Source organism: Pongo pygmaeus, chromosome 8, assembly GCF_028885625.2.
Source record: "Pongo pygmaeus isolate AG05252 chromosome 8, NHGRI_mPonPyg2-v2.0_pri, whole genome shotgun sequence".
Classification (NCBI taxonomy): domain Eukaryota; kingdom Metazoa; phylum Chordata; class Mammalia; order Primates; family Hominidae; genus Pongo; species Pongo pygmaeus.
Genome location: NC_072381.2, coordinates 80,890,397 through 80,913,690, shown reverse-complemented (window position 1 = coordinate 80,913,690; position 23,294 = coordinate 80,890,397). Strand labels below are relative to the sequence as shown.

The 23,294-nt window shown below is 33.9% G+C and overlaps 1 protein-coding gene across 2 annotated transcripts in view; it reads left to right on the top strand.

Moving 5' to 3' along the window:
• The window catches only part of CABCOCO1 (ciliary associated calcium binding coiled-coil 1), a 103,575-nt gene that overhangs the window by 9,530 nt on the left and 70,751 nt on the right, over nt 1-23,294 (top strand). For both annotated transcript variants that reach the window (XM_054436566.2, XM_063669942.1), the window contains exons 2-5: nt 425-528; nt 8,904-9,073; nt 13,801-13,945; nt 18,335-18,407. In XM_054436566.2, coding sequence (XP_054292541.1) covers nt 425-528; nt 8,904-9,073; nt 13,801-13,945; nt 18,335-18,407 — 492 coding nt within the window. The remainder of the gene's footprint in view (nt 1-424; nt 529-8,903; nt 9,074-13,800; nt 13,946-18,334; nt 18,408-23,294) is intronic.

Sequence of the window (23,294 nt, the reverse complement as noted above, 5' to 3'; positions counted from 1 at the left end):
AGACTGAATGCCGCATGTATTATGGCTTACTTGTGTTCTTTTCTTCTTTTAACATCAACCTAGGCTTGTTTCTCTCACTAGATGTTAAGCTTCTTGAGATTAGCACATCTTTCTTGTTTGTATTTGCCTCCTCATAAGCCCCAGATTCAATGAGGAATGTGCAGATAATAAATATTTGTTGAATTGAAAACCATCACCCAGTTGTACATATGCCCCAAAGACAGATTGACTAGCCATTTGACTTTTCAGGTGAAAGGTACCATTGCATAATATGGAAAAGAAAAGATACCATCTCGAAGATTGTTGTTTTTAAATGTTTTTCCTGACAGCAACTAGACTACAAGAAGAACCAACTTTGTTACTATCGTGTTTAATATATGAAACGTACAATTAAAATAACTCACTCCACATTGTGTTTTGGTAGAGAGACGCTGAATTCCAGGAGCATGAAAAGATTCTGTCTCCGGATTTTCTTTCAGTTGCCCAAATCACTGATTTGTTAACGGAGGACATCGATGGAGTTCAAGAGTAAGCATTTCACTATTACAATCACATGTAGAAGAACGGTTCGAGTTCTGCCTCTGTAAACGATTGTGATTACATATTTAAGCTTTTTTCACAATATTTGTTGTGATATTATGCACTGAAATATATCTGGACTTCAAAACACAAAAATTCTCAAATAAGTGACTTTTGGCACTACTCAACAGTCTCCTTTATAAAGAAAATACATTGCAAACCAACTTAGTAATATTTACCAAGAGCAGAGGTTTGTTGATAGAAGCAGGCTCTAGCATATGCTGTCTTCTTTTCTCTTTCATTCATAAAACTGTCAATATGCACATTAACTTAAAGGATGTTCTCCCTCATTGTAAGAAGAGTAAGTTGTGTTTTCTGTAATTATAGTGGTCAATGCATTTTATTATTTTGGAAATCTTGAGTATTTGCCATCCACCTGTGATTCTCATCAGAAATAATGCTATACTAAGTACTCTGATTGTGTACATGTTACTTAAAAATGTGAATACAATGGAATTTATAGGCAGTAATTCCAATATACGTACATCTCACTCTTTAGGCCATTTATTTCTATAGTAGATCATCTATTTAGAACTTTTGTCAGATACATCCAACAACATAATATCCTAAAAGGTGTTTTTAGTAATCACCCATTTAAAAAATCATCCCACTTTAGAATGGAAGCCTAATTGGCCATCGTATGTAGAGAGTGGGGATGATGTCATGTGCTAGCATCTTGGTATCAGGTCTCTGCAGGCCAGTCCTTGGGACACAAACAGGGTGTCACGGACCATAATGGACAAATAGAAAATGACTCTGTCAGTGGTTATCACTGACAAATCTTACAAATGTTATAGCATAAAGATGACTCTGTACTGAGAAGGGAATATGACAGATGTCCTGGCTGGAAGAAAAATCCGAGAAGGGAAGGTTTATCAAGAACCGGTGAATAACACTGACAGGCCTTTTCCCGAGCTGTTCAACTCTAGCGCTGGCAACCTCTGCTGAAAATTGATGATCTGTGATCAGCCATACCACTTACTATCTGCATCTCTACAAGTATGAGTGAAGTTAAAATTTCACAGATTTTTAAGCAAGTATCTCCTGATGATTTTACCATTTTTATAGAAATTAAGATTCATTAGGAATTCTGTTTCTTAATGTAAGAATTGATCCACAATACCGCTGATCATGTCTTAATGAAAAATGTTATTTTCCATTTCCAGGTAACCCCAAATGTTATTGATCATTGCAATGCAAAACAATAGGTATTTGATACTAGGCAAAATAGCACAATGCGAATAGCAGACATTTTATACAGTTCATAATTTATTTATATTAAATGTCAAGTAAAAGATATTATATTAAATACAATTAATATTAAATAAAAGGTGTTGCATATAAGTGCTTTTTAGAATTATTTCTTCCCACGTTGTAAATTGTGCTGTGTATCATACTTTGTGTGACGATTTTTTAAAAATTATTGGCTCTCTTTGTTGTTAAATATCTAAATTCTGAACATATTTTTAATCTTTAGGTGGTAAGGCCTAGGATACAGTAAGTGATACAGAAGGTGATGCAGAAGTTAGCAATATAAAAACAGCCAGGCTCAATAGCAAGTTGACCTTTTTAGACTGTCTCATTAATGTAGAAATCACCTGAAGTGACCTCAAATTTTATGACATCATCTTTGGATAAATAACATCAGTATTATATTAGGAGCCATTTCTTTGTAAAATGATTTTCTTGAGATTCTTTACATGATTTTTGTAATAGTAATCCTGAAATATTTGCAATCAGTCACTCACTTTCAATTTAAAATAGCATTATTATAAATGGGGGTTATATGCTTTCAAAATGACGGAAATATAGTTTAAGTATCCTATCACCAAGTGACAGAAAATCATAGAGTCTACAAAGTTATAAGCCTATTTAAATAAGTTAGAAGAAATCAGCACATTTCCCTACCTCTTAAAATTAAAAATTGCTCTCCATGAAAGCTGCCAACCAAATGAAACATTAAAGTATCATTAAAACATATTTCTGAAATTCACTTTAAGCAGTTAAATGTCTGGGTACATTTCTCATGATCCCTTAGCTGCTATCAATCATAAATATTTCAATGTAACCTTGACTTTAGTTATAGATCCATCTCAATTTTTTTAAAAAAAAGAATAAGGACTAAAATGAAAGTAACTATATAAGCACAAAAATAACACTGAGACATTTTTAATAACCTTTCGGTAACTGGGCCTCCATGAGCTATTTAGCTCTTGCCTTGAGGTTTATTTCTGCATGTCATATTTAAGAATTAAAACGCACCCCATTGTCAAGAACATGCAAGAATAATGTAATATTTTTACCCAAATTCTTGGTGAGACAAAATAGATAGGTGTATCACCTATCATCACTATACCAAACTTCCTAAAACACAGTGAATCATCTTTCTCTTTCCCTACGTTCTCTCATGCTACAGCCATAGCCATCTCTCCCCTCTCCCCTGTTCCAGCTCCCCTTATTCCCAGAGAAAAAGTTTACGTATTTGCCAGTAAAATACTGGAAACTTTGCATTCAAACCATAGCAATATCTTGCTCCAGATGCCTCCCTACATAATCTCCTTTGGAGTAAAATGACTGAGCAAAGAATGGAAATGATAAATCCTTAGCCCTGTGGTTCAAGTTAAAAGGGAAGAGACAAATGGTATCAGGTAAAGTGGTGGAGGAATTGTGGGGGACAGCAAAGGTGAAAAAGGTCAAAGAGATTTCACCAAAATATTCTTTGGCAAGTAGTTACTGTCATTCAAACACAACTAAACATTGAAAAGTAAAAATAAAAAGCAAAGAACATATGCAAATATTCAGAGCAAATATTTAATTAAAAATATGTAGTGTGCAGATGGCAGATGATGAGTACACTTAGAAGGAAAACTAACTGCTAGAAACAGAAGAAAATGTTAGGTTAAAGCTAATAATTAAAGAGGGCATCAATTTCGCAAAACAAGAGACCAAAAAAAAAAAAACCATGGTAAAATATATAAAGAAGAAGCTTTTAGAACTAAGGCAAGGAACTAAGGCTAAGAGTAAAACCAATGTAGAACTTACGTTGCTGAAAATCAAGTCAGTAATGTGGAAGACAAATTTAGGAAAACTTACATAAAGTGTAGATTAAAGCAATTATTCGAAGAAGTTAGAATATACATTCAACATAGTGAATCAGAAAAAATTAATCTACCCTTCATAAAACTTTGATTTTAATATTTTAATAGAATAAAACCTGCTAAATTTTTGCAGGATAAATTTAAAGCAAGTCACCTAAACAGGAAAATAACAGGTCTCAGACTTTTCCTTAGCAAGGTTAGTCTGCAAAAATCAGTGGTGCAACAAGTAACCAAAATGTAGGAAGTCAAAAGAATATGATTGCAAAATAAAATACTAACTTTGTCTGATGTTTAGTTATAGTGGCAACAAGACATTGCAATATAGAGAACAACTCAGAAAATACAGTATTCATGTGGTCTTATTGAAAAATTTACTTCATAACCCAGCTGAAAAATAAATCAGTTCATTGGTGAATTTTAAACAACAAAAACTGCCAATGAGAAATTGTGATATAAGAAGCCTGGCAGTAAGTATGGATCATTTAAAATTAAAATTAAATCCAATATGGTAATAATAGACTGAAACAATTATTCTAGAACATCAACAAAAATAGGCAAGCACATGAGAAAAAAAGTAATTGAATTTCCTTTTCTCACCAAAATAAAATTGAATTGAAGCAGATGACCCCTATTTGTAGTAATGCTATTTAAAATTGAAAGTGATTGCAAATACTTCAGGATTCGTGTTACAAAAATCACATAATCACAAGAAAATTGCTTTAAGAAATGGCTCATAACAAAATGCTTTTAAAAACTTGTATCATAAATGTAAAGGGTTAATATCCCTAAGTATGTGAAAAACTTTTATAAACTTATAAGAAAAAGTAACCAATAGAGGACATTAAAAAGAAATCCAATCTAATGAATAAGCAAATAAATATATAAGATAGTAATTGTTGGCCAGGCGTGGTGGCTCACACCTTTAAACCCAGCACTTCGGGAGGCTGAGGTGGGCAGATCACGAGGTCAGGAGATCGAGACCGTCCTGGCTAACACGGTGAAACCCATCTCTACTAAAAATACAAAAAAAATTAGCCGAGTGTGGTGGCAGGTGCCTGTAGTCCCAGCTACTCAGGAGGCTGAGACAGGAGAATGGCATGAACCCGGGAGGCAGAGCTTGCAGTGAGCCGGGATGGCACCACTGCACTCCAGCCTGGGCGAAAAGAGTGAGACTCCATCTCAAAAAATAATAATAATAATAATAATAATAATAATTTTTTCTGTTAGATTAGTAGATGTTAAGATTATGGACAAAATCCAAAGTACATTGGAGTATAGAGAAGTGGACCTTTCTGTGTGGTCTTGATAAAAGACTTACTTGGCACTGCCTTTCTGGAGGGAAGTTTAGCAGCATATCTCAGCATGGCCAATATAACCCAGCGGTCCCAATTTTAGGAATTTATTGCAAAAGATAATTGGAGTTTCGGAAAGATCTTAATTGATCATTTCTCTTTACTTTAGATTCTTAACCAATGGAGGACATCAAAGCCCATGTGGGAATACATATTTCTGATCTATTATTAACTGTATTTAAATCTCTCTCCTACTGATAAGACTTAAGAATGTATGAAGGCTTCCTATTTCTCCTTCCTTACCAAATACTAATCCTTTTTCAGTTATGTTCATTACCATTTTTTTTCCCAGTCTGCAGCTTGTCTTTTCTTTTTCTTTTTTTTATTATACTTTAAGTTTTAGGGTACATGTGCACAACGTGCAGGATTGTTACATATGTATACATGTGCCATGTTGGTGTGCTGCACCCATTAACTCATCATTTAACATTAGGTCTATCTCCTAATGCTAGCCCTCCCCCCTCCCCCCACCCCACAACAGGCCCTAGTGTGTGATGTTCCCCTTCCCGTGTCCATGTGTTCTCTTTGTTCAATTCCCAGCTATGAGTGAGAACATGCAGTGTTTGGTTTTTTGTTTTTTGTTTTTTTGTCCTTGCAGCTTGTCTTTTCAATGTAGTTAGATTGTCTCTGGTTCTCCAGAATTGTTTCGTCTGCTTAACAAGGACGAATTCATTAGTCTTTTTCTTTATGGTTTGTATCTTTTTGGTGTCACTTTTAAGAAATTTTGACCTATCCAAATGTCAGAAATATATTTTTTTATTTAAAGTTTGTAATGTTTGCTATTGCCATTTAAATCTTTAACCCACCTGGATTTCATTTTAATGTATTATGTGGGATGGTATTTTATTTTATTTTCCATTTGGATAACCAGTTCTCCCAGCACCATTTTTGAAGAATTTATACTTCCTCTACTGATTCGAAATAATACCTCTGCCATATACCAGGCTCCCACATATATTGGGTCTGTTTCTGGACTTTCTGCATATTCCACTGGCCTACTTATTTATCCTATAACAATACCACAAGTTTTCATTATTGTAGAAGTTTTCTTACTGACTTTCACTTAAGAGTGAACGATACTGTACATTAAACATTGAGAAATAAATCTTGCCAAATGATGTCCAGTGCAAATTAAAGATCCCTGGCTAATAGAGTAAAATCCTACCACCACCATCATCAGGATGTCTATATCTGCCAGTTGAGGTGAATGCCTGAAAAAATGTGTCAAAATGTATAGTGACATGCAACATAAAAAACTGACCATATTGACCTAAAAATTAAAAATACACAGTGTTCACATATATACATATATGTACATATATATGACATAACAGGAAATTCATAGATAGATTAACTTCAAAGTTAATTGAGTCAAGGTCTAAATAGTATCATCAAAAACTGAGGCTTACTCTTAGAACCCATTTTTCTTAGGGTTACAAGATAACTGGCGGTAGCAACTAAAGCCACTTATTCACTCTTTCTTATTTTTATTCAACAGAAAAAAAGAAACTTCATCCTCTGTTATGAATTATTTAGAATAATTTAGGAGCAAGCCCATCATAGGACAATAATTATTATTAAGACATGCCATATACCAAATGGCATTATGGCAAGGGGGTGAAATTAGTATGATTAGCTTAGAATAATCAGAACTCACTTTTGGGTTTGAGTGAACTATAGATGAAATGCATGTTGAAGAAATAGACCCATCTCGACATCAGCTTTATTTGTTCCCAAACTTGTTCAATCTTGCTGTATTTATTAATCTGATTATATCACTTATTTTGATGTTAAGAATAATAAGGACTTCCATTTTTGAAGATGGCAGTAAAAAGTTGTCACACACATATCACCCCTCTCAAAATCACATAAAAGCAACAAGGAAATACTACCTTCATCTTTGTCAAAACCAAGAGAATGCTAATGGTCCAAACCACAAAATATAAAGATGATGGCCACTGTCATTATAAATCAACCAGAAGGGCAGGAGAAAATATAAGGAAGGATGCTCGTAGTCACAGAGCTTAGAATGAGCTTATATCTATATCTATATCTATATCTATATCTATATCTATATCTATATCTATATCTATATCTATCTGTCTACCTATCTATCTGCTTAATCTCCCAGGAGGAGAAACCTTAGAGTACCATTCTAGGAACCCTTGTCTGCAATAGCAGGACCAGGGTGTGCAGGCTTGGAGCAGATCCTTTCTGTAGCACAGGAAATTGACTGTTTATATGATAATAAAGAGAATCTATTCATTCTTTTCTTTCTTTTTCCTTACCAATTAAAAAAATAAATAAATGCTAGAATAATTGACACAAAGTTACTTCATACAGAAAATGTCTGCTAGTTTGTAACTTGGCTAGGTCTCCACCTCCAGTGTATTTCTCGAAAGTAGGTATTCAAGGACAAAAACTCCCTTCATCCAAAGATAAGGTGTAAACAAAGAATATGCATTCCAGGACACTGCAAGAAAAAACAGAAGAGGAACAGGAAAGAGAAATAGCAAATCAAACACACCAGAAAGATATAACCATGAGCAGACAAAAAATATAATCAACTATTTTATCATGAATTTTAAAACATATGAAGCAACTACAGAAAGCATACAACAGAGATATAAAAGCTCAAGGAAGAGATAAAGAAAGAAAAGATTATAAAACAGTATCCAAAATGAAAAGAAAATAGACTTGAAAAAATTTTTAAGGTTGAAGAAAAAATTATAACTCTAGAAAAAATGAGTAAAATGTACATAATTGGAATGCTTTTTAAAATATAGCAGAATGAACTGGGTGCGAGTTTCACGCCTGTAATCCCAGCACTTTGAGAGGCCAAGGCGAGCAGATCACTTGAGATCAGGAGTTCGAGACCAGCCTTGCCAACGTGGTGAAACCCCGTCTCTACTAAAAATACAAAAAATTAGTCGGGCGTGGTGGTGGGTGCCTGTAATTCTAGTTACCGTGGAGGCTGAGGCAGAAGAATCGCTTGAACTGGAGAGGCAGCGGTTGCAGTGAGCCAAGATCACACAACTGCACTCAGCCTGGCCGATGGAGCAAGGCCCTGTCTCAAAAATATATATATATATATATTTAAATATATTATATATATTAAATATATATATTAAATGTATATTATTTATATATATTATTATATATAATATATAATATATATAAAATATATATAATATATATAATATAATATATATAAAATATATATATTATATATTATATATATAAAATATATATAAAATATATATATTATATATTTTATATAATATATATATAATATATAATATATAATATATATAATATATAATATATACATAATATATATAAAATATATATATTATATATAATATATATAATATATATAAAATATATATATTATATATATAATATATATAAAATATATATATTATATATATAAAATATATAAAATATATATTATATATATTAAATATATATTTAACAATTTAGTTCCAGAACATTTTCAGAAATAAAAGAAACTTAATTTTATAAATGAAAAAAGACATTGAATTTCAGAGAAAAATATACTAGTAAAATTGCTATACATAAACAGGGAAGAAAGAAGAGGAAGGGGAGAGAAGGAGGAGAAACAGAAAATAAAGAGAAAGAGGAGGAAGGAGACCAAAAATAGAGTTTGCTCCCCCCTCCTCATTCTCTCTCTCTCTCTGTTTCTTTTTTGAATGTCATTTTGGTCTTATGAAGCTTGATGTAACTGAATATTTTCAGATTATGGGCATCATAGAATTTTCATTAAAGAAAAAGACCTGTTTTCAAAACTTAGGAAAGAAATGGTTCAATATCTAATCTGAATTAATGTGTGGATTTTTCTTTTATTTTACAGAAAACTGGGAACATTTTTGAATTTCAAAAACCTTGAAACTTGTTTAAAGGATGCCATTCTGCTAGATTATTATGTATCTGGATTTTTGTGGGCTAGAGGAATGGATTTTTCTATTATTCAATATTCAAAATTTATGACTTTACTAGCTATGTTACTTCAAAATCTTAAAAGTAAGTACACTATTTTTCTTTGAAGTAAAACAAATTTAATTTACCATATAAATTGAGGTTCTTAAGCAAAAGTTACAGATTTTATTGTAATTCCTTTAATGAAAAATACGGGTTTTTCCTGAGTATAACAAATATATAGTTCATATCTCCATTGAGTTATAAAACTTCAAGTAATACTTAACAAAGGCTACAGTTTTCTTAATAGCCAATTTGCCAAAGATATGTTAATTTCATTTTAAAGTTGTATCAGTGCCATCCACCCTCTAAATATCTGAGGACTCTGTGATATTCTTGTGACCTTCTTGTAAATTTAAAACTACACTGAAATTAAAAGTTTATCAGAAACTATTAGCTATCTCTAGAATAGAATACCAGGCAGCTATAACAAGGAGAAAATGAAGAAACTTTCTGTGTACTGTATGGGAAACAATATATAGTTATCAAGTAAAGCAAGGTGCAGAACTACATGCTTTTATTTATAAAAGAAGCAAAAATAAGAATCTATCCATATTTTTATTGGTGTATACACAAAGAAATGCTGGAAGATAGAGAAAAAAATAATAATCCAAATTCCCTGGGGTGAATGGTAGTAAGAACTGGGTATGTGGGCAACAGATATTGGAGGAAGTCTTTTCACAAGATTTATTCGTATGTATTTTTGAAATATGAATACATCACTTATGCAAAACTTAAATTTTAAAAGAGAATATGTAACATGGACAGTCCTAAGCTTTGGCGACTTCTGAGCTGAGTATTCACACACTAGAAATAGAATAAAGGAAAGTAAAAATTTTCATGGACCTCACATCCCAAATTTGAGAAGATATTTCTTTTTTAAACTTTTCCTGTAACTTACAACTGACTCAATAACATTTCTTCTATGTGAAACTTTATATTGTTGGTATTATTGCAAACATGAATTTCTAAAACCTGAGCAGGATCCATCCAGCTCCTCATAAACCATGAGAGAGAAAGTACATATGTAGAACCTAAGCAGAAAAAAAGCAAGGAATCTAGTTTTTCCTTCTGGCAGAAAAAATTTTAAAAAAAAAACCCTCCACACTTTTAAACTGAACAAACTTATAGTCATCATTAGGAAAGAATGCAATTTTAACCAAATGTGCCAAGGAAAAAGGTAAGGTATGTTTACACTTCAACTAGGTAGCAGTAGAGTCCTGAGCACGTAGCCAGGTCCATAGGCCTAGATGGACTCCCCTGGTGTATGATGTGAATGTTAGCAAGTAACTGTAGAATATTTTTTATTTCTTATGATTCTAAATTGGTTTTCCCCTCAATAGGAATAGCAAATTCAGGTAACATTTCTGTAGATTAACTTATGCCAGTCACAGTGCTATTTGCATTAAAAATATTGTCGTATTTAATTCACATGCCAGCTTATGAGAGAAATTGATAAGGGTCAGAAGGGTTCAGTGACTCCTTAAGGACACACAGGGTCTACACTAGCAAGTGAGGGCCCATCCTCTTGAATATGACATCAAATGTCCTGGCTTTGGGCTAAATCTAGAAAGCAGTATACACAGGTAATAGTACCAGGAGTTAGTTCCACATGAATTTTTTTTTTTTTTAAGACGGATTGTCCCTCTGCCGCTTGGCCAGGCTGGAGTGCAGTGGTGTGATCTTTTCTCACTGCAACCTCCGCCTCCTGGGTTCAAGCGATTCTCCTGCCTCAGCCTCCCGAATAGCTGGGACTACAGGCACGCGCTACCACGCCCAGCTAATTTTTGTATTTTTAGTACAGATGGGGTTTCGCCACGTTGGCCTGGCTGGTCTCGAACTCCTGAGCTCAGGTGATCTGCCCACCTCAGCTTCCCGAAGTGCTAGGATTACAGGCATTAGCCACTGTGCCCGGCCATGAATTCCTTATTTAATCCTCCCAACAGCACTATAATTTTGAAAATAGGTATTGCAGTTTTCTCATTTTACATAGAAAGAAAATGAGGCCAGGTGTAGTGGCTCATACCTGTAATCCCAGCACTTTAGGAGGCCAAGGCAAGGGGAGCATTTGAGGCCAGGAGTCCAAGACCAGCCTGGGCAACATGGAGAAACCCTGTATCTAAAAAAAAATTGGATAATTAACCGAGTATTGTGGCCCACATCTGTGGTCTCAGCTACTTGGGATGCTGAAGTGGGAGAATCACTTGAGCCCAGGAGGCTGAGTCTGCAGTGACCCATGATTGCATCACTGCATTCCAGCCTGGGCAACACAGCAAGATGCTGTCTCCAAAAATAAATAAATAAAAAGAGACTCAGGTCACCTAACTACTAATAGTAAAGGTCAGTTATAAGGTATCATCCTACATTTTCCAATTAATTATAAGTCTAGTATGTTCTTTCATTACTCTAAATTTTCAAGAATACATTTTATTTCTAGAAGCTTTTACTATTTGAGTGGCTTAATCTTTTATATTTTAATCACATCAGTAAATGTGATTTTTAAAGGAGCAAATATTTCAGTTAGATAAGTGAAATTATAACTTCCCTAATTTTTAAAGCAATTATCTACAGAAAGACATTAGACATAGAAAAACAGTTTTAAAGATTCAACTATTTTCAGAAGGAAATAGTCATATAAATGTATTTTTGTTTGATAAGTATAATTTCATCTAGAATTATAATCAATTATCTAAGAATTTCTCTTTTCTCTGCATCGCTAATTAATATCATTTTATTAATAAAATAATTCCGATTTTCCATTCATTTATGAATTGCTTTTATCCAACAGATTTTTCATTTCTGAAGCTACTTCCACTATTATCAAAAGAAGTTTATCATGGAGAGAGAAATGTACAATAATAATTGAATTCCACTTAGAATGATATAGGAAAACCTAGTTATCCAGAAATAATTCAGTGTATCTGACATACATAAAAGATGATCTGGAGGGAGGCAATGGGAAATGAACCAATTGTAATTCATTAAACCAGATTTTAATTGTTTTATGTAGTTTTATGCTTCTTTCTAATTCCTATAAGTAGATAAGAAGCTATACTAAACAAATTACAAGTTTGTGTTTATAGTGTCTTCCTAACATTTTTAATTACTTTACTTTCACCTTATTAGTAATTTTGGTATTTAGGGTAGAGCACTTACACACCAGTGGGAAAGAGTAGCTGTGTAATCCAGAAATACCTGGTCCAGCAATCAGCCTATGTTCTCATAACTTTTTTTAATCTCCACCCACTCCCTTCCAAATCAACATTACAACAAGTGTAATGTTGACTGATGGTTTCAGAGAGAGACAGAGATTTGGTTGGTGGGGTCCACATTGAGCAGCACAATTCCCCCAGATCCCACATTCAGGCCCCCCACTGACATTCATCTCCCCCAAGCGGCCAGTCCAGCCTGGCTTTAGTATCTTTCTCCCCTCCACCTCCAGCATCCTCTGTTTTATGTCCACACACCCATCGCTTTTCCGCAAACAGAGGACACTCTTTCCAGTCCACTTACCTGACTCCATCTTTCCAGGGGAAGGGTGGATAGTGTGTGTGTGGGTTGTAAATAATATTTTATCTGTCACAAGTAACACTGAGCATAACGGAACCAAACGAGAAAAGAAAATGGAATTATATTTTTATTACAGACATTTTAAAAGTTAAGTCTAAGGTGTTCTTTTTCAACTGGACAAATGCAATGCCACAGAAGACGGTTTCGGGTGTTTGTTTTCATTGGTGTGTAGCTGTGAGAGAATAGACGAGAATCACTGAGCTGTTTACTTCTGGTAGTGGTGGCCAGGTTGTGTCACTCTTTGTGCATTTTCATCGGGCTCTCGCCAGCACCACTGGGCAGATATTTGAGAAACAGCTTACATGAGTTATAAGTCAGTGGCTGTGGAAAAGAAAAAAAAATCTTGATGTTTTACATAAAAATCCATATTTCTGACTTCCACTGAAAATCTTCAGACCCAGATTTACACATGGAAACAATTGGCTAAAGCCCAGTGTTGATTGACTCCATTCATTTACATTTTCAGCTCTAAGTTCAGCTCTGCTGTCTAGTAACTGAACCTCCCATCTAAGTCTTCCATTCCTCACCAGCTGTCAAACATCTTTTTTTGCAGTTTTCGTGCTTTTATTCTGAGATTGTAGAAAAAAGAAAAAACAAACCCTTTTCATTTTAAAGAAAGATTTTAAAGTACATTTTGAATTTTTTTCTTTTTTTTTTCATCCTAAAAGGGAAACATAAACTCTGCAGACAATTGTGTAGCATTATAGTAATTTACAAATATTGGGGCAGGGTCAGCTGCTATTCCTGAGACAGTCTCACTGTGTTACCCAGGCTGGAGTGCAGTGGCACCATCCCAGTTCACTGCAACCTCTGCCTTCCAGACTCAAGCCATCCTTCCAACTCAGCCCCCCAAGTAGCTGGGACCACAGGCGTGTACCACCATGCCTGGCTAATTTTTGGATTTTTTTGTAGAGACAGGGTTTCGCCATGTTGCCTTGGCTGGTCTCTAACTCATGGGCTCAAGTGATCCACCCACCTTGGCCTCCTAAAGTGCTGGGATTAGAGGCTTGAGCCACCATGCCCAGCCAGCTGCTATTCTTTTGCATAAAATGTATAAATTTATTAGGAAGAAACAAGAGTTTTACCATTTATCCTCACAAATACTTAAAGTAAATTTTGGCACATTAAAAACATCTTGGATTATCTTATTCTGAAAACATCTATCAAAATAATAATTAAGATTTCTCTGGATTTTATTTCAGCACTACATATGTCCTTAGAGGAAAGCATAAAATGGCTTGGAGAAGTTATGGCTGAAATAGGACCAACACATTTGCAAAAAAGTGAGGACTGGAATATCTTTGATGTAAAACAAGCCAATGCTATCATTGATTACTTAAAAATCAGGTATGGATTATTTTCAGTAACATTTATTTTTCATTTCACGTCTTCTAGAAAATGTCTGTTAAGTAAAAAGCAATTCAGTTTTTAGCAAATTCAGATATTTACAGAATTTATGCCATAATTAGCCCAACCAATAATTAGGTACTTAAATCTTCTTTAAATTAGGTGTTCAAATCTTTCACCTAATAACTAAAAGTCGAGCAGTGAACAGTTTGGCTAACTTTGCATTCCCAAAAAAAAAGATTTGCGTTTGATAAATATAATTTTATCTAGAATTAAAATAAATTAAGAATTTCATTTTTCTTTGCATCTTTAATGAATATTTATTAATAGGATGATTCACATTAATCATCTGCAATTACAATAGACTCTATGTTTTAGGTAGTTGATCTTTCCAACTACCTAATTCTACATTTTGAAGAGCAACATTCATTGCTATTTATATATTTATTTTGAATGGTTTGTATTAGAAATTGAAGAGATTTATGAATATACTTCCTCAAATTTATTACATACCCTGAAATATCTTGTAGTATTGACCAATTAAACTCATTAAGTCTTTCTTACTGCTTAGAAAATGAAGCTGTGTGGAAGGAAAGTATTTTTATTGCAGTGATTCTTCGTTGGTGAACTGAGAAATTTTTCTTTTTATATAATCTGTCCGAGATCTGCAGTGGAGTCATGCATCTCTCTAAAGGGACATTTTTAGAGTTTGCAAATATTCAAACAACAGTGGGTTAAAATCTTTTGTCAAGCTGAAAGCTCCTGCATAATATTTTTGTTCCTCTTATACTATATACTCCAGTGTTTTTCAACTTTAAAATTTAAAATTCTAAAATAAGAGTGCTGACTGATATCCTAGACATGCTCATGATTTGCTTGGCAAGGATTCTAGCTGAAATCTAGAAAGCTTTTTAAATACTAGTGTGTTTAATATGATAAAGTTTATATATTGGTTTGTGGTATGAATTAATAATGTCATATGATATAATATGGTTTTTACATAATAACATTTAATATAATGTGGTTTCTTAATATTAAAACATAGCTCCTAAGGGGTATCTCTCAATAAAAGCCAGAGTAGTTTTCATGTCAATTAAAGTAAAGCAAGGTCCTTGTGTTGGGGGAGACAATGGTAATCCGGAATTGGAGGAGAGACTATTCCTCAAGGTCTTTCTACCCATCAGGGTTGGAGAATCACTGGGCAGAGGAATTCTACTTTGCACATTGTATTAGCATCCTTATTTTCCTTCTCTATTTGAACAGTCCCAGTTTCTCTTGCAGAACACATTTTCACAACTGAGCTCTAAGCCCAGGAGGTTTCTAATGGGCACAGGGACTGACAGTTAACCAGGGCCACGAAACCTATGCAGGTGCCGCAATGACCCCTTCTGGAAGGTGAAGGATGGCAGCTCTTTTCCCCTTCATCTCGTCTCTCTGGGCAAATGTTCATCTACATATTTCTAGACATTGTCCTTCAGAAAACAATTAAGTTAAGAGGGAGTGTCTGTGTTAGTCATCTTTAGATCCTAACCAGGGTAATTTCACATATTATAAATCCCTAATATTATTACTTCACTAAAAATAAAACAAAAAGCAGTATTTAAGAAATTAGTCAAAGTAAATCACAGCAATTGTTGATGCTGTTAAGTCTTCATATTGTTATTTCAAAGAAATTATGCAATTTAAATGTCCCTATTACAGAACTATAAAATATCAGTTAGTAGGATATCTGGAATTGATTCTGCAGTTGTATAAAAGAAAATATGCTTCTCTACAACACCTGTTCAGAAGCCGTCAAAGGTCCACAAATGAAAGTTTAGGGGGAACTGGGAGGAGGGGCAGCATCAAGAAGAATAGCTAATAGATGCTGGGCTTAATACCTAAATGATAGGTTGATCTCTGCAGCAAACCATCATGGCACCCGTTTAAACCTACACATCCTGCACATGTACCCTCAAAGTTAAAAGTTGAAGGAAAACAGTTTAATGAATGAAATCATACAATATTTTTCATTTTGATGACTACAAAGCAGTTTTATAAATATGAAGGTAACCCAGTTATCAAAAGTATAAGTGTTTGAATTTAACCCGATATTAAGTTTACCCAACCACTAAAAGCCCTAGTCAATTTAGGGAGAGCAGTTTTTAGAACATGACCCAGACCACATGAAACTTAACTGACAATAAAATGGAAATTTCATTTGATGCCCTTAACACACTCTGTCATGTGTCTGGGATTTGAAAAAATCTAATACCAAATTTCCTCCCCCATATGACTGTAAGTACTGGCAAATCTAGTTGTACATTTTTACAGTGTATTGTATCATGTATACAAATATAAATACTTCTGCAGCTTTTTAGTATAAAACATCATTTACATATATATGGCCCAAATACATGTCTGTCATTGTGGATTCTACCTATTTTTGGGAATTAGGCGATAGTAATCTCAGGTGTACACTCAATATAAGAGGCATATACCCAAAATAAGAAAATCAACCCTGCCCCTCTGTAAACCACAAGGTATTGCACTTCCAGGCATCGAGCCAGACATCTTGAATTATTTTCACTTCATCTCTCTTCAATTTAGGACTAAGACTAAATGTTTGACAAAATAATCTAGGAAGTTGAGTCAGTCAGAAGTGGAAGAAAATGCATTCTCGCAGCTGAAGTGTCACTTTCTTCCCATGCAGCGCCACCTAATCGCTCCTGGTAAAGCTGGACAAGGCCCTAGTCCTGGCCTTGCCCCCAAGCCTGCAGCTTTGACCACCGCATCCAAATCATGCATTTTATTTTCAGTGTTAAGAAGTGAATTTCCCTCTTGGCATGGGACATCCTAATTCCTCTATGCAATGAAAAGAATAAGGCTGAAAGATTATGAAATTTCAGGAAAGAAGATCTATGAATTAAGTTCCTTTGTGACACAAGAAGGAGAAAGAGAAATTTTATGCTGGTTCACTGAGAGGAAGCCAAGCTATTTCCAAAATACTCTATACTCTTTAATTTTTCTACTTAAAATCAGTTATTGCCAGTCTAATATTTTTGATCTTAAGGCTTTCTCTAGATAACCAGTGTAAATTAGGGAGAGTTTGAATTTATTTTGCATCATTGAATTATCAAACTTCACTAATCTTGATGTATTTTTCTAGCCAACAAATCAAAGTAAAGTCAAAAGCTAAGTTACTTTTCTGAATGTTGATGAGTAATTTGAATGTACAAGAGGTTTTTTTCCCCCAAAATACCATGACAGACTCTGCACACCCATCACTTTTTAATGGATTGTGTTAGTAGTGAGATCAACTGCTAATATAACTCAGAGAGACTCAGCTGCCTGAGGATTTCTTCATTGATTTCAAATGAATTGAAACTTTGATCCATTACAACATCCAGGAGAAGCCATTATTATACATGCTCTGTAGCTACATTTTGCAAATGTTAATTTCTCAGTTATATTAAAATCAATTTCCTTAAATAGCAAAAGGCACCAGAGTGAAAGAGAAACCACTACGACAATTTTTTGTTCTTGGGCATTTTGCTGTATTATGAGTCTATTAATTTTCTCAACCAGCAGGAAGAGAACTAGAAAAATTCAAATATTATCACAAACAGGATATTAGAAGTCAGCCCTTCAGTAAATTTTTAACTCTTAATAATGCATTGCTCCTTAAACTTACTAGAATACTTGTTTTAAGGACCTCCTATCCTTTGGTTCTTTATAGTTTTTGTATGCTGACCACCTAGTCTTTAGGGTAAGAACTGAAGAAATGATCTTTCTTAAATTAATTTTTCCCTTTCATGTGTGACCGAATATTCTGCAGAAAACTCGGACATTTTCTAAATGGATTTTAGTTCATGCACCATTTTTCAGGTATTATTATAGATTAATTTAATCTTGAAACAGTTTAAGAATGTGAGAAGTAATTGATATAGAGGTAGATTATATAATTCAGTGCCATTTGTACCAGAGGAAATTGACTCCTGTTTGCAGCAAAACAGCAAATAATGTAAAGTTTCATGTTATTTAGGAATGGTGCGTTATTTGCTTTTAAGCTAGGAAAAGTCAAGATACCATGTAATTTCTCCCTTACTCCTAACTTACCCACTCATTACAGACGGATTTACTGATATTATTCTAGGTACTGTGTTATATTGTCCATTTATATTGTCCAATATATAATATCCATTTATATTTCCTTAAAGAATAAAACTCTTAATTTCTTAGCATTTCTGGAAAATTTCTTTTGGAATAAAGGAGGATGCTAAGACTATTTTAGTGTTTGATAGCATTATCTTGGTCAATATGAAGTTTCCTTTAATAAATGTCTTTACATATTGTGTTTTTTTTTCCTGAAATCAACTTATCAGAGTGCACATTTATTTTATATTTCAGCTTATTTCAACACTACAAGCTATACGAGTTTATGTTCTACTCTGCCAGGGAAGAAATTGTGATAGGAACTGAGGTATGTAATTTATCTAGATGGAACCAATTAAGCAGAATCACTTAATGCATGCTGATCAGCATCTGGATCTTTAACTGCTTAAAGCAACTTCTTGTCAAGATTATTCAAGTGTTAATATAATCAACTTGTAGTTTGCAAAAAGAATAATTATATAAAGTGATCTTTGGATTAGGAAAATAAGCTGTCTTTTGGCATTAAAAGCGTTGTTAATCGTTTATACTTTGTGTATTTATGGATTATTTGACAAAGTTCAATTGGATAAGGTACATATGTCTTCATACAAATAAAATCAGAAAAAACCAACTAGGAATTTGCAAAAAAGAATAATTACATAAAGTAAATGTAATGATAACTCAGTGAATTCCCTTCTAATTTCACATTTTTTTTCGTTCTACTTATTGTTTAAGACCTAATTTAAATCCCACTTCCTCAGTGGATCAAACCTACCTTAATTGCATCATAATCTCAAACAAAAGGTTTAGACAAACTCTCTAATCAATCCTATTATTGTGTTCCAACTGATCTCTTATTGCTGAATTTGGGCTACTGTTGCACCAATAAGCATATCAATATTCACTGTGTTATATGGTTTCCTAATTGTTTCCTGTGGATTGATATAGTCAGTACAACTGAACAGTAATTTTCTTGAAGACAAGGATATCTGCTGCTTTTCTACTACAGCATATAATATAATGTAGGATACAGTAACCCCTCAATTAATACTACATAAACAATTCAATGCATAGGACAGCAGTTCTACAATGAAAGGTCTATCTGGAGACACTTTCAAACAGACTTACTTATAAAAACATATTTATAATTCCTAGGAATGAATTCTGAGTAGGAAAACATGTTTTTACTTTATTTTGTTTTATTTTATTTTTTATTACACTTTAAGTTCTGGGATACATGTGCAGAACGTGCAGGTTTGTTACATAGGTATACACATGTCATGGCGGTTTGCTTCACCCATCAACCCACCATCTACATTACATATTTCTCCTAATACTATCCCTCCCCTTGCCCCCCACTCCCCAACAAGCCCCAGTGTGTGATGTTCCCCTCCCTGTGTCCATGTGTTCTCATTGTTCAACTCCCACTTATGAGTGAGAACATGCGGTGTTTGGTTTTCTGTTCCTGTGTTAGTTTGCTGAGAATGATGGTTTCCAGCTTCATCCATGTCCCTGCAAAGGACATGAACTCATCCTTTTTTATGGCTGCATAGTATTCCATGGTGTATATGTGCCACATTTTCTTTATCCAATCTATCATTGATGGGCATTTGGGTTGGTTTCAAGTCTTTGCTATTGTGAATACTGCTGCAATAAACATATATGTGCATGTGTCTTTATAGTAGAATGATTTATAATCCTTTGGGTATATACCCAGTAATGGGATGGCTGGGTCAAATAGTATTTCTGGTTCAAGATCCTTGAGGAATCGCTACACTGTCTTCCACAATGGTTGAACTAATTTACACTCCCAGAAACAATGTAAAAGCGTTCCTATTTCTCCACATCCTCTCCAGGATCTGTTGTTTCCTGACTTTTTAATGATCACCATTTTAACTAGTGTGAGATTGTATCTCATTGTGGTTTTGATTTGCATTCCTCTAATGACCAGTGATGATGAGCTTCTTTTCATATGTTTGTTGGCCACATAAATGTCTTCTTTTGAGAAGTGTCTGTTCATATCCTTTTCCCACTTTTTGATGGGGTTGCTTGTTTTTTTCTTGTAAATTTGTTTAAGTTCCTTGTCGATTCCAGGAAATCATTTTAAGAAGACTAAAGATGCCATTAAAAAATAGTGCTTCTGTAGGTCCACAATTATTTTAAGGGGCTTTATTGCCTCCTAGAAGTACCAGGGGCAGGAGTGGCCATAATCAGAAATAAACAGTGAGTAACAGGATATTCACATTATCTTTGTAATTTTCCTGATATTAAGAACCACATGGAACATGCCAGCTATTCTGACTTCCTGGGTATTGTTATTCTGGAATTTATAAATTACTTGCTTCATAAACACCTCAGTCACCATTACTCACTCTTCATTTGGGTACTTGTTCTAATGCTAGACTTTTAAAAGTGAACTGCCAGAAAACAAGGAATCCTTTTTGCTTCTGACTTTCATAAAAATTACTTCTTTGCAGTCTCCTCATACTGTAGCTTAAATTAGGTGTCACTTGACAAAGTTTCACTGAAAAACGTTTCCATTTCAGAATTACATCATATCGTGTGACAGCCCTTGCAATAATTATCAGTTTGGAATATAATCCTATCTCATCTATTCAAGCAAAACTTTGGGAAAATGATAGTGGCTTCAGTAACAGCATAAGTAGATATTTAGAGTGATCAAGAAAAAATTTCAGAAAGAACTCCCTTTTCCTTTGTTAATTACACAATCATGCCTTTCTTCTATATTGTAAGGATATATTTAGGTGACATTTATGCTATGGAAAGATAAAGTGGAGAAAGTAGACAGGTTTGGCTGCTTTATTTTCCATTGTCATTTGTATTTTCCCCAAGCTGACCAGAGCAATAAAAAAAAAAAATCTTTAAGAGAATGATATTGGGTCTTCAAGAATTAGGCCACTCATGGCAGTTTAAAGGATTAGTGAACGTATTTTATGACATTTTAGAAGTGTTTGCTAACCCTTGGTACAAATACCTGTTTTTTAATTAACAACCTTTCATGGAGGAGGTAGGGGCCTGCCCCAGTAATGTGATTATTCATGCTGATCTCAGGGCTCTGGGACCAAATAATGGCCACAAGACAAACACATGAATGTTTGAAATTTAACTCTTAGGCAAGCATTCAAGTTAGATAACACTGATGAAATTTAGTTTCTTTAATTGTGGTAGATGAGAAAAAAACACAAATCCCCTCTAATCATAGAAGTGTCCATTTCGTAAGTGAGAAAAGAATGATGAAATAGAATATCACCATTTGTCAACCTTTAATAAAAAAATAGATCTAGGCAATGATGATGAGTGGCTCCTGACATCACAAAAGGAAAACCAGACATCGTTGCTTTTTAATAAAATTATACAAAACCCCATATGTATTGCTCTTGCAATTTGAACTGGCTAGTCTTTTGGTCAGTCTTCTAACACTAACTTCTCATTTGCTGGAAATATGGAAGATAAAGGAATATTTTAAGGATATATCACAAAAAGGCAATTAGCAAACCAGGGTATAGGAGATTCTATAGGGCAGAAGACATGGAATATTCAAGAAATAAATTGCAAAGAAATAAAAAAAAATAACAGGTGAACCTATAGATTAAAAAATGACTGAATCAAATTCAATGTAGGTATCTTATTTGGATCCTACTTCAGACAGACAGATAGACAGACAAAACCACAAACACCAAACAGTTATGAGATAATTGGGGCATATGAATATTGGCTGCATAGTTGATGATGACTGTTACTAATTCCTGAAACTTGTTAGTGTATTACTTTACGTGGTAAAAGGGACTTCACAGATTTGATTAAGTTAATGAATTTGAGATGGAGCGATTATTCTAGATTACTGAAGTGGGATCAATGTAATCTCCATATAAGAGAAAGAGGAAGGCAGGAGGATCAGAGTCAGAAAAAGGGAGATTTGAAGATGTCACCTGTTGGCCTGGAAGATGGAGGAAGAGGCCACAACTTTATCAGCTGTCTTGTTATCTAGTATGGCAATACCTTCTCATAGTTCTTTTTAATACTTAATTATTATTATTCGTTTTTCTTAAATATGAAATTTAAAAATAAACCTGTGCATACGTGGATCTTTAGTATGTGGCATATACAAATATTTAGTAAATTGGCATGTAAAATTACTTGGGATAATTTGCTATGTGTTTGTTAAAAAGAAATTAGATTTTTACCTTATACCCAACTTAAAAATGAATCCAATTTATTAACAGATTCATTTCCCATAATGGAAGACATATTCCATAATGGCAAACTATAATTTGGTCAACACTTCCACAGAGAACAACTAGAAAAATTGGACAAGTTTTTTTAAGACTTAAATGTTTGAAAGCTCAGCTAGCAGAGCTCAAAAAAGATTATGAGCCTGACACTCGGGAATGCTTTCTCTCTATAGGCATCAACAAGTTTGGAAAAGGTGGCTAAGAGACTTAAAAGCTGAGAAGTGAAGCTTTGGTAGACACGTGGAGCTAGGAGAACAAAAATTGGAGGAGGAAGAGAATATAGCAAATTTTACAGGTAGCATATTGGGTCTGCACACGACCACATTTTAGGAGATCAGCCCTAGCTACCATGGACTGAACTTCAATTCCAAATGTTCTCCATTTCTGGTGGATTTAGGTTAGCTGTGTATAGTGTTGTTAACTTCCTCTGTAAAATAAAATCATGCTACACTCCAGATTGTATCAACAGTTTTTCATAACCAGTGTTTGCCACATAATAAAAATCACACAGAAAACAAAAATAGACCACAAGTGCTCCAGATGATGGAGTAATTAGTCATGTACTTGAAAATAATTATCCTTAAGAAATAAAAAAATATAAAATATATAAATTTTAGCAGATAAAAATGATTACAATATTAAATGGATGTTCTGTAATAGAAAAATACAATAAAAATTAAAAACCAAATAGATGTGTTTAACGAGTTAGTCCATAACTGAAGAGAAAAATTGGTAAAGTGGAAGATAAATCAAAAGAAAAAATCTAAAATAAAGCATGGGGATGCAAAAGCATGGGGATGCAAAAGCATGATAAACACAGAAACTGGGTAAGAGAGTATGGATATAGTAAAAGGTATAACGAGAGTACAAAAGTCAATTCTAGAATGAGAAGATAGAAGTCACATGTGAAGCGTTAATTTTCCAGAACTAACCAACACCATTAGGACATAGATTTAGGATTT